The 12,553-nt window shown below is 40.5% G+C and overlaps 1 protein-coding gene across 2 annotated transcripts in view; it reads right to left on the reverse strand.

Moving 5' to 3' along the window:
• The window catches only part of ARHGEF38 (Rho guanine nucleotide exchange factor 38), a 132,490-nt gene that overhangs the window by 58,344 nt on the left and 61,593 nt on the right, over positions 1–12,553 (reverse strand). For both annotated transcript variants that reach the window (XM_036025735.1, XM_028508281.2), the window contains exon 3: positions 509–632. In XM_036025735.1, the coding sequence (XP_035881628.1) occupies positions 509–632 (124 nt within the window). The remainder of the gene's footprint in view (positions 1–508; positions 633–12,553) is intronic.

Raw genomic sequence — 12,553 nt, forward strand, 5'->3', positions numbered from 1 at the left:
GTTTGAGAGTGAAAACATATTTAAAAAGAAATAATATAGAAAAAAAGAAAACATGAAAAATGTTGAACTTGTTATCTTACAAATCATATAAGCCCTTCACACAAAAAAATTTATAATCCAAAAATCAATGGATTTGTAGGCATAGATGTGAAAAACGATGTGACTAAAATCGATAAAGCTATTAAAGTATTTAAATATTTAATTCTTTAAGGATCAAGTGTTAGTCATAAAACAAAATGAGAACATCTGGAAGGCAAAGAGGTTGAAAGATTGAAAACTAAAAAGCAAATGGTTGTGCTTATGCTACTGAGAGACTTCAGCAAATGGATATAAACCCATTTCAAAATAAATACAGAGTTTGTGTAATTACAATGAGCCTGACAATGGGTTTAGCATTGATATACCTCCTGGGAAGTTTGGTGAGTCAGAAATATAAAACCAAAGCAAAGGGAGCCTATTGAAATATTACTTCCTGTTGCATTGTAGACGAAGAGGAGAATAAACATACCAATGACTTGCATGGCCGGTTCCACGTCTGTTGTGGCCTCTTCCAACAATGACAGAAGCTTGGCGGATAGCTGATGCACAGATTCAATGTTGCTAAACAAGCTGTCCACGTCCAGCCCATCAATCTAAAAAAACACAAAAACCGAGCAGCAGCTGATGGAGAGAGATGCATTGTATGTAGGATGTTTTCCCTTGCTAAATAGTAAGCGTTTCATATGACAGTGCAGGCTGCTTTCGTCAACCATTTCTGTAAACACCCCTATTTAGGACTTCTAGAGGAAATGTGCAGTTTTTCATGCAAGAAATTGGGATGGTGCATCTATTGTCTGTTATCTTTGTCTTTTTCTTTGTTTTAACTAAATTGTGTGTGTGTGTGTGTGTGTGTGTGTGTGTGTGTGGAGTGTACATCTATATATTCCTATAAGAACCAGAGTGTGAAGAAGATGTGAGCTGGCTAATTGGTACTTCTATGAACTGCCCTCTCTGAGGGTATGTACCTGTGTATACGAATTTAGAATACTTTACTGCTTACACAGCAGAAGTCAAGCCTTAATCTAGGCAAGTAACTATTTTCAAAGCTGTTTTAAAACCACAGATGTTCTCAAACTGATGACAAGTAGATGTGTTAAGTTGCTTCCTGATTATTTTTAAAAAGAAATATGAATGGGAATCTTCACCAAACATATTCTGCTAATTAAAGATTCATCGTATTTTGCAAATTCATGCACATGCTCAAACACCAGTGTAATCATTCCCAGATCTTATAGCTGGTATTTATAATAATTTACCTATTCGCTCACCCATCCTCTTATTAATTATTTCCTTAGGACCTTCTATGTTCCAAGAATTGTAATAGAAACCAATCTGTCATACACAGTGGACGATGGCCAACTATCCTAAACAATCTAAGTGGGGTGTGGTGATATATGTGCCCTGACTTTGCTAGATCTTACTCAAAAGTTTTCTTTTGAGTTTAAGTCATTCTTTCATAATCAAATAGTGTCCAGTTGGGTCATAAACCGATTGATACAGGCCCCACTGTGCTACAACAGAGAATAGGAGTAGGTGCCTCTTCCCTGTGATGTATTGTACATGAGGTCATTGGTAAAAATCACCAAAAATCAAGTTATGGAGGTGCTTCAAAACTGAAAAGCAGCACTCAAAAACCCAAGAATTAGGAATCAGAGGAAGACACAAAGTTGAGCTAAGGATCAGAAAAAAAGAGGCTGATAAATTAAGGGAAATTGGCAACAAGGAACAGAGAGTAAGAGACAGACTTAGAGGAATTCTGAAAATGAGGTCCAACAATTGCAACTTCATTCTCATGCTCTTGGCAGCAGTTTTGTTAGGTGTGCCAGGTCTATTTAGAGGGGAGAAAGGAGGCAGGCACTAATCTTTTTATCTTGTCCTTTTTGACATTGACCCACCCATTGTTCCCCATATGGGACATGGATAATATTTTGATAAGGAGATTCTGTTATTGAACATAGATGCATTACTAAAAAAAACTTCCAGCCTCATTGTAATCAAATTCTATGTGATTGTATGTAATGGGTTTGTTTCAATGTAGCACAATACTTGTATACAACTTTGGACCTTCTATGTTCCAAGAATTGGAACATAGTTGTATACAACTTTTTTCTATTTTTATGTATTCTGAAGTTATCATTATCTCTATAGTACATATTACATTGCAATCATTATTGGCTCTTGGGATCTTTAATCCAGCATCTCACAAAATGTTCCTTTCTTAAGCAGGCACTTAAACAGGATAAGGCATATTTGGCTCTTCTGCTTGAAATCTATGATATTTAATATTATACAAAATATCTAAAAAGCAGATAATAGTTGTATGGCTCTTTTCTTAATAATTTTAAGTGGCTCAAATGTCCCATATTTCTGAGTACCACTGACTGAACAAATCATTCTAAGGAATTGCTTTATGCATTGCTTATTAATTAAATTAAAAAGATGTACCTTTGACTAGTGTGAAATATTTTCCAAACGTTGTGTATGAATCAAATTTTTGTAGATTGAGTTATTTTAGATACATGTTTCTCAAAATCACCCTTTGAAAGGAATACTTCTAAAGTCTAAAATTTCAGCCCTAATTTACTTACTTTGTAAGATAAAAGATTAGATGTAATTCATACAGTGAATTATTTCATTTTGTTGTGAAAACTTTATTCTGAGAAACTTGAAGAGCTTCATATTTATTATTTCATATATTATTCCAACTTCTCTGTAAAATATGAAACAGTTTGAAGATATAGAAACACATGCAGAGTGAAGAAATGTGCCATGCTTAAAATTTGGAAGTTCAAAAAGGAACTGGAACTGGGAATTGACCTTTGAGTGCTATGCCTCAGCACATTACCAGAAAATACTATTAATATAATACTTTGCCATTTCTATCTGGATTTTTTTTTAGTTTGTTCCTGAGTTTTTATTAAGTTGTCACTTTTACAATTTATTTCCCAAGGAGAGAATCTTGCATATCTGTCTAATTTAGATTTTAAATTCATTTAGCAAGGAACTAATTCTATATCTATCTATAATCTTAGCTCAATGCAACAAATACTAAATAATAAAAACATGGCTTTTAATTCCATTTCTGTGTGAAAGACAGACAAGACAAAAACATCAGTTGGTCTCATTTCCACCTCCAATACCACACAGGCCCGTGGGGATCCTGTGCCTCATGACATGAACTCACATTCAGTCACTGCTGTGCCAGCGAACAAACAAAGGTCTGGTCCAAAGAAGCTTTTAAAACTGGTGGATGATTTTATAATTATTGATATAAATACAAGGAATCATTTGTGTACATTTATTAAACATTTAGCAGGAAGAGGCAATGGTCTAAGAGCCCAAGTTATGTTTTAAATGAATTAAAAATTTGCTTTCTTGAAAGAAGATTTAGTCTAAGAATACATTATTCTAAGCAAAGTCAGTATATAAAAATTCAAATGTATAAAACAGAAAATGAAAGGTCAGTGTTTCTGGTGAGAATTTAATTCTTTCCTTTTCACAAGTGTTCATCACAACATCTCTTTCATGTAGCAAGTTCCCATTACATTTAAATAATTGCTGAACTTACAGTTGCATGCATGCAAAACTTTCCAGGTAAAAATGTCTAAGTAAAGGAAAACATCTATAAACCTTTGTCAATTCAGAGACTGTAGTCATTGCTATAGAATTACTTTGCACCCAACAAGCACCATACCCTCACTGTTTTCAAAATATTCCTTGCATTTCCCAGCATTCATATCCTAGCCCAAGCTCTTCCCTTTTCTCATGAATGCTTTGTGCTCATATTATTTCACAACATTCTACCCATTCAAAATGGAATGTGGTAATGGTAGTGTTTGCCCATTAGTTTCACGCATGTCTCTGTTGCATTTTGGGGGAAAGCTACCTCCTGCCAGCTCTATGTGATCTGGTGAAACTGTCAGTCACCATGTCCTGCACCCTATCCTACTCCCTACAGTGACAGGCAGTAGGACACATAGCTGGCCACAGATTTTAGCTTAGAATGGGCAGGTCCCCAAGCAGAGCCAATGATACTCTTCACTGATTTTTAATAAATGGTTGCTGGGAAAGAGAAAGGCCTGGACTGTAAACCCTAATTATGTAAGCTTATATCTTTAGGAGTCATTTTTGTGGAGAACTTGAATGTGACAAAACCAACAACGAGAAGGAAGCTAAGCCTGACAGCATCATCTTAGCTCTGGACTTACCTTACCTATAGCAAGACATCCTTATTACAGAAGCTGATAAAATGCCTTTTTATTTAATCTAGTTTAAATTTTATTTGTTACCTACAAATGATAGGGTACTGTTTCACTTCTCTTTATTTCTAGCCAAAAATCTCACTTTCTCTAAGAAACCTTTCCTGCTCCCTGGTTAGAATTAACCTCTCCCTCTTCTGACCTACCATGACTTTGCTTCATATTACTCATTGCTTGTTTAAAGAGATATATGTATATACATGAGACATTATTAATTAATCTGTCTCTGTGTCAAAACTGTGAGATCCTCTTATCACATAAGTCTCTGTGTATTATATGAATACCCCACTGTGTCTAATACAGTGCTGGGCCCACACTTAGTTACTCAATAAAATTTTGACAATTTTTAGTGACCACTATAAATTGTACGATCTATTTACATTGTGGGAGCCATCAATAAAATGTTCCTTGTAAGCATTCTACTGGGCTCTGAAAAACAAGTATGCAGAGATCAAAAGTGGTTTAGAGAAAATATCAAAATCACCCAATCAGTTGTTCAAAATATCCCATTCAGGGAATAATTTTCTACTTAATTTTATCTACAAAGACAAATTGTTGTGTTTAGTTTAGCCAATAGTGTATATAGAAAATCTACTGACAAAGGCCAAACTTTCCCTTTAGTTTACACTTGGGAAACCCCTGTTCATTGTTTTCCATTTAATGAGTTCTGGGGCACGCAGCCTACCTGAGTCACAGGGGTGAGTAACCAAACGTTCTTAGGTGTGTTGTGTACCTCCAACCAGAAATACCTTTAAAAGTGAACACCTTTAAAAGAAGTCTAGGAAGAATGTATTTTAATAAACTATTATCATAAGTCACTTACATTTTTTGTAGAAAATTAAAGATGGATAATTAAGAAAGAAAATGCAATGCTTATAATTCTACCATACAGCAACAATCACTGATATTTTGAGATATGTCCTGACAAATTGTTTTTCTCTCTCCATGTATGTACATAAAGATTTATATGCTTCAAATAATGTTTCAAAATTTAGATGTTTGTTTAAACAGCATAACATGGACATCTTTTCATGTCATTAATTTTCCTCAGTTGCACCATCTTTAATGTCAACATTATGTATAAATACTCTACTTAACTAAATCTTGGAAGTCTAGACAAATTGCCATTTTCACTACTATAAGTAGCTCTCCTGGCTAAAACCTTGTTCACATCCTTGTTTATGTCTTCATGATAAATTTCATAAAGATAATTATTATCAGTATTTCTTGAGGATCTCAAAAAGTCTGACAAATTATAGCAGCAATTAGAAACATTGTTTTTCTTTTAGTAAACAATAACTTAAAAACCCTTGGTCGGGTATTACTGCTCTGACCTCAACTTGGAAATTTATTTTTAGGCTTCTAATTTGACAATCAAAATTGCATGCTCTTAAAGTTCCAGATATAGACACAGGAGATACATATGACTATAGAAAACAGAAGAAAATAAATAGCATCACTTTTGACTGCGATGGTGGTTTCCACCAACCAAATGCTTCTCTGGAAATTGTTTCTGAAAAAGGCTTCAATGTTTCTATCTGGTGTGGTTTGGCAGTAAATCTAGGTTCAAAGTAGGGTCCAATTCTAGACTCTATATAGAACTGATACAAGGGAAACCCACCTTGGGTATCATCTGACTCGATCTAGCAGAACCTTGGCCCATCTATCCCTTCCAGAAGCCAGTTCCATAAGCTGTGGTGGGAGGGAATCCACAGTTCCATAGGGAATTGCTGTCTAGAAGGGGTCAGTTCCACAGCATTATGAGGCCTGGCAGTGTTCCCTAAATTAGTGCACCCCATTATTCATGTTGATGCTGTGGAAGCCCATTGGTATAAAGACTGTAACTATAACGAGCAAGGTGAGAGTGGTGGCAAGTTGGAAATGCACTTTAAAAAACTGCAAGCAGTGGAGACCCAATGGAAATATTCTGAGAGGGAAGAACTAGGTCTTTGTCTCACAAGGGAAATGCTTATGAGACAAAAATTGCAGCAAGTGGAAAAGCATGTTGGCAGAAGTTCCTGGCAACCAAAAGCTAGAATAATTATCTAATTACTATGACATTTACTCCGTTGGTTTCTAGACTACAAAGATTGTCAGAGTAAACTAGCCATTATTTCATCAGGTTTCACAAAACTACTGATTTGTATGTGTGAAAATTCCTACTGTGACACTGGATTGTGCACTGGCAAACTGAGTCAAACCATGAGTGGAATCAATCTCACTGCTAGACAGCGAGACTTTTAATTAATCTTGTGGCTAAATGTCCCAGTTACCTGGTAACTGCCCGGAAATATTCCAGGCTAGGAGACATTCATGAGGACAGACCTACGTCACAGCAGAAATGTCAATCCCTTTATAGAGTAAGATTGGGGTTCCGGGGCAGACATCTCAGCCTGTGCAAGAGGAAGTGCAGAGGCAACAGGGGTGAATAAAGGCCAGACCAGCAACTGTGGTCACATTTGAGAAGCTCCAGAGTCTCTGAGAAAGCGGATGGAGAGGATGGAGGTCTCTGAACTTCATTTAATTAATAATAAAAAAGTGACGTGCTTATATTAATATCCTTGAATAAAAGGTGGAGAGTGACCAGGGTCCTGCCTTTGTTTCTCTTCTCCGCCCTGACGCAAGGACAGGAAGAGAAGAAGTTGCTTGGTGGGGGTTGGAGGTGGTGTGCAAGATTGCTATCCTTTCCTCCTTAGGATCTTATAGGAAATACTCAGAAGACAAATAGTACTGCTAGGAATAGTCCTGAAGGCTGAAGATCCAGTAATTTTGTGATCCTTCAGAAACTCTAAAAAAAAGAAGTAGAAAATAAGCAAGGAATTTGAAAACTGGAACAACAAATGAGATTGTAAGAAAAATAAATACATTTGTATGCAACCGAGTCAACCAAAAATTTTATTTAAGGCCTCTAGGCTGAGCACAACAAATAAGGTAAACATTTCTGTGCTTTGATCACTTTAGTATGTGGTGCCTGTATAAGCATGTATATGTATGTGAGCATGTGCCTGTGTGAGCGTGTGCACACAAATGTGTGTGATTGTGTGCACATGCATGTGTATGTGTGTGTGTTGTTCTTTCTTTTTCCTGCATTCTTAAACTCAGATCTTATTAAGTGTAAAAACCAATCAGTCAAAAACCAATCATCTGAATAAATAAAACTCTCAACCTTCAATTATTTCCTTTAGATAGATATCTGAAAAAAACAAGTGGTATTAGAAATTACTTGCTCAACATTTACCAATTATTTTTTCCACTTTGTAACACAGTTTACAAAGTTCTAATTTTTAGCAATATAACCAAGGACTAGGAAAGTCTCAGACTCACTAAAATCATTTTGAAATGGTAGGAGAGACTTCTAAAAGAAAAAAACCACAACATTTACTTGAGATAATACATATAGGAAGAAAAGACAAGTGAGACAAAGCTGTGGAAAAATGTGATGGGCAGATGTGTAATGGTGGCCTGGTATAAAGCAGGAACTAGGGACACAGTTGTATGACAGAGCAAACACTCATGAAGTCTACCTGTGTCATACATGCTGTAGTTTCCAAGGATTTAGTCATTCTGATACAGGAGTATCTGGGGACATTGCTGGGGAGAGGGGAGGGAACCCAAAGTGGTGCAGGAGACACCAGGCACCAGGGAAGGGAGGGGTCAGGATATGCCAGAGGCAGTGGGACTGAAACCGCAGCACGGTGCGTTATAGATTTTCAGACCTCCAGGTAATGGATAAATAAAACAGCATGTCAGGTGACACAGCAGGAGAAAGCCTACACAGAGTTTGCACAAGCCAGAGAGGTCATAGTGATGTGTGTACCATGGAAGTTAACGTGGCAGCAGTGGGAGCGGCACACCTTCCAGTCTAGCACACTGGGTTGGCTAGAAAGTGGGACGCTTCTGGAGCGCATAGAACTTTGGGGCCAGAGATTTAAGTAGAGGGCAAGCAGAGTCTCACCCCACTGGGGCCTTTTGCTCTCCTGGTCATGGATGGACTGGCTTGTGCCAAAGCTGAATCCCACACTCTGGGCAGCACATGAGGACATGTTGTTACAGAATGAACCTGTGGGGGGCCCAGACACTGTTACAAGCCCCCTCCCCAGGGTCTCTCTGTACTATGGTTCTTCTTGCCCACCACTAGGTGTTAGGAATTGTGGCTCTCAATGCCAGAGTTTGGTGAAAAGGAAAGGAACTACTTATTAAAAAGTTACACAGGTTTAGAGGAATGGTGGAATGTCCCTGTTAAAATCCCTATGTCCCTTTAAAACACCCACAAACACACACAGTCCTGCCTCCCCTTGTCTAACCAGGCCAGTCAGGGGTACGTATCTCAGGAAAAGAAATAGAAGTCTGTAGCTGGACTAGACCCCCAGTTCCTCCCAGTAACTGTACTCAGCTGAGCAGGTCTGCCCACAGTTCCTAGCACCATCAGCTGTGTCACCCTGATTTCCAGTTCTTAATCCAAAACCACATGGCACCTCCTCATGGCCCACCAGCAAGAATCCTTTCATCCCTTTCCTTCCCACATGTCCTCTCATTGTCTCCGTCGCTAGTCCTGCATTGTCTTCATTGTCCCTCGTCCCACATGGCAGCCCGCCTTTAGTTTAAATCCCAGCCTGAACCCTCTTCCATAACCCCATTTCTGATTCCTCCCACAATAGGCTGCACCCACCAGCACTCGCGCAGTTTCTGCCTTTCTGGGCTGCCATAGTTAGTCCAGGCAGGTGTGGCTCTGTGTTGTGAAGTGAACTATTTCCAAGCTCTGCTGCAGGTGTAAAGGGAAGCTGCCTCCCAGTTACATCATCAGTTAAAGTCATTCCCATCTCTCTAGCTAGACGTGTTGATATGCAAAATAACTGTTTTTGCATATAGATATTAAGACTAGTCTGCTGTTTCTGATATGCAAAATAACTCTCAATGGCCTTGCTCCACAAGTCCCTATCCCCTAGCCAGACTTGTGGGGATAGGGATATCCTATATTCCCAGACACCCCAAGTTCTGGACCCCATTACAAGTCCCCCCCCAGCCTACACCCTGTTACAATGTGCCCTGGCGGCAGCCCACGGGATGCTGCGGTTCCACATTGCACAAATGTTCCCGGGCTTTACCCATCACGTCCTCTGAGATCAGTGCTTGGATGCAGGGGACAGACTGCTTGCCTGCCCTAGAGGGTTGGGGGTACTAGCAGACTCAGAGGCTGGGCCCCACGGATGGAGCCCCTGCATGACCTGCTGCAATGATCCGCAATGGCCCCAAGTCCCAACATGGGAAGCTGTAGTGAGGAAATGGCAGTGCTGGCCCCACAAGTGTGCACTCCAGGGAGGGACCTGATGCTGGAGCACCATCTGTGTAGCTGCCTTGGGCTCCCAATGGACAGATAAGGATGGAGTGGGGTTGGTGGATACTGCCTCTGGTTCTATGCCCTGCTGGGATCTTTCTGTGTTTTACGGGAAGAGATTGGCCTTGGAGTCAAGGAGTCCCCTGTTCCCCAAAATGGGGCAACATTTTAGTAAAGACCATTTTTTGTTTTTAAATAAAGACCTTTTTATTTTTCTCCTTAGGTCTTTGTTTTCCCCCTTCAATGCCTGTGTTTGGTGGTGGGCAGCCAAATATCAGAATAACAATTCTGCTATTGGCATTCCCACACCTTCTCCCTCAGGAATCTTACAAATTTTTGGCATTTTGATCGCCATATCTAGATTAATCATGGCACTGCTTAACATTTTCACTGGTTTTCCATCCCAAACACATAAAGCTGGTACTTTCAGCAGGGGCTTCTCCACGGCCTTACCTCTCACACTGACCTTGCCCTATCTCCAGCAACTTGGATATCATATCATGTTTCCTTCGTCAGGCTATCACCTTGGGATCCAATAATGAGAGTAACAATAGAACAGAAGGTTAAAATCAAATACTCCCTGCCTTGATTTTACCTGGAGTGTCAATTTCTTAAGTTACCAAATTCCAAAGTGAGTATGAGATGGTTTGCCATATGTAGAACCTTAAAAAACAAATCTCAGTGAACGGTGTCAAAATCACCAATGTGGGCCTCATGCCTGGGAAACTTGAAGGAAACTTGGGTCCAACTTGAGACCAAGTTGTGACCAACTTGTACTCCCTCAGGCTTTCTGGGCAAATGATGCATGAATGTTCCCCAAGGATCAGCTGTGGTCCTTAAGAGGGACTGGACTTGTGTAAGCTCATCTCTGATTTTGCCTTCAGTACTAAAGGGCAGAATGTGGAGGTAAGCCAGTGAAAATGTTAATGAGGTAAGCCACATCCTGATGCCTAGGAGCTGAGGAAAGAGCTGCAAGCCACCATCTGGAACACAGATACAGCCTGGATCAAGTAACCTTCGGGAAGGGATGCCCCCACCCCTCAACTCACCCCCTTAGCCCCATCACCACTGCCATGGAAATTTAAACACACACCCCAGGGAAGCACCCATAAGGGATTTACACTATAACAGTTGGAAGGCCCACAGAACGTAAAGGCAGCCTACGATGGACAAAGTCCAAGTGCACCTACCCCCTCCCTCAACTTGCCTCCCATCCATCCTTCCAAGGGTCAGAAGCTGGCTGGTGAGCTGGCTTCTGGGACTGAGGAGGAGCAGCGTCAGGGGGAGAGACAGGAAGAAACCACCCCCACCTCCTCCCCCCACTGCAGGTTTCCTGGTGAAGCTGGCCTCACCTGAGGGAGAGCTGACGCCAAAGTCTGAGTAGAAATTAATATCTCAGACTGACATTCCAATTTCTGAAATGAGACTGCTTGTGTTAGAGTATGTTTTGTAAGAGAAAAAAAATCATGGCCTGCCAGAGTTTTCATCCAGAGGCGGGACAGTATTTCCCCATCATTAAGTTTATTTATGCTCCTGAAAGTATTGAATCACATTCCGAATCCTGAGAACCACCCAGAAAAAGGAAGGAAGCAAAGTGAGTGTTGATTTGAGAAAGCAGAGCCAGCCCCCACAACATTCTTAAATTGCTAGTAATTTCTCATTTTCCTCCCTTTTGAGAAACTATCCCTTGGTTAGGGGCCCAAGGTGCCCAGCCCAGTGTCCTTAAGCCACCTGATTTCCAGAACACACTCAAACTTCAGCAGAGTTTGGATTTCACAGGCTATGCCCAGAATGATGGAAACAGGTATTAGCCCTGGGAAGCGGGGAGGACACTGCAGCCCATGTACTAACAGCACCACCAAATTCTGGACTCGAAGTCTCAGGATCACTCCTTTGTAATGTAATTGTACATGTAAGGTTACTCCTCTGTCACCCTGACCTCAGAAACTGATAGTTTAACCACACAAGTTCCAACATTCAGTGGGCCATTTTCGTTACTCCATGAAACTCTGTCCATCTGTACTTTGTGCCTCTGAGAAAGCTTTTAAACTCATCTTCATTCCCTATTCTCCAAATTAGCTTACCTAATACTTTCAGTTTTTCAAAAAGGTAAGTTGAATGGGATTTGCAACATAATGATAACCTCCCCTCCTTTAAAATATTCAGTTCCTCCCAGTAGCTGCAGAAAAGACCCCAAATTCCTCACACTGACAGTGTTGTGTGGTCAAGACCTTGTTTTACTCCAATTATTTTTATTCTTATAAGAACCACCTGTTCTGATCTAAAGCAATGGCTTGTTCTCGGACTTGCCACACGCCAGCTCACTTGCCCTGTTGGCTCCTGTGGTCCTCTGTTCTTGCACTGCTGCCCTGAGTAGGCCTTTGCCTAACCAGTGTTTCCCAGGAGCAGAGCCTGTCCCTTCTCCTGGACTTCCCAGACCACTTGCCTGCCTGACACATTCATAAACAGTCAATAGTTATTTCTGCTCATGTCCCAGACACTGGAGATACAGCAGTGAGGAAATAAGACAAAAATCTGTGTTTCATAAAGGAGACAAATAACGAAAATAAAGAAGTAAAATATATAGAATACAAATATAGGGTGAATGTAATAGGGACAAAATCTAGCAGGGAAGGGGGAGAGGGAATATGGGGGAAGCTGCAGCACGGGCCCTCACCCACATCCCCCTGGACCTGAACGTTCCTGTGCACGTGGAAGGCCTTCTGCTGCAAGCAGGTTTGATTCTCTCCTTAAAGGCATCTGTGACACCTACTCTGTCTACACTCAGGGCAGTCTAGAGTATCAGGAATGAACACTCCGGAGAGCACCCCTCGATCAATGTCTAATGAGAGTTGGTGGATGAATGCCCTTCATGTGAGACAACTCTGAGGTGTATCTGTACAGAGTCCTACGGCTCCCA

This window comes from Phyllostomus discolor, chromosome 1, assembly GCF_004126475.2.
Source record: "Phyllostomus discolor isolate MPI-MPIP mPhyDis1 chromosome 1, mPhyDis1.pri.v3, whole genome shotgun sequence".
Taxonomy (NCBI): domain Eukaryota; kingdom Metazoa; phylum Chordata; class Mammalia; order Chiroptera; family Phyllostomidae; genus Phyllostomus; species Phyllostomus discolor.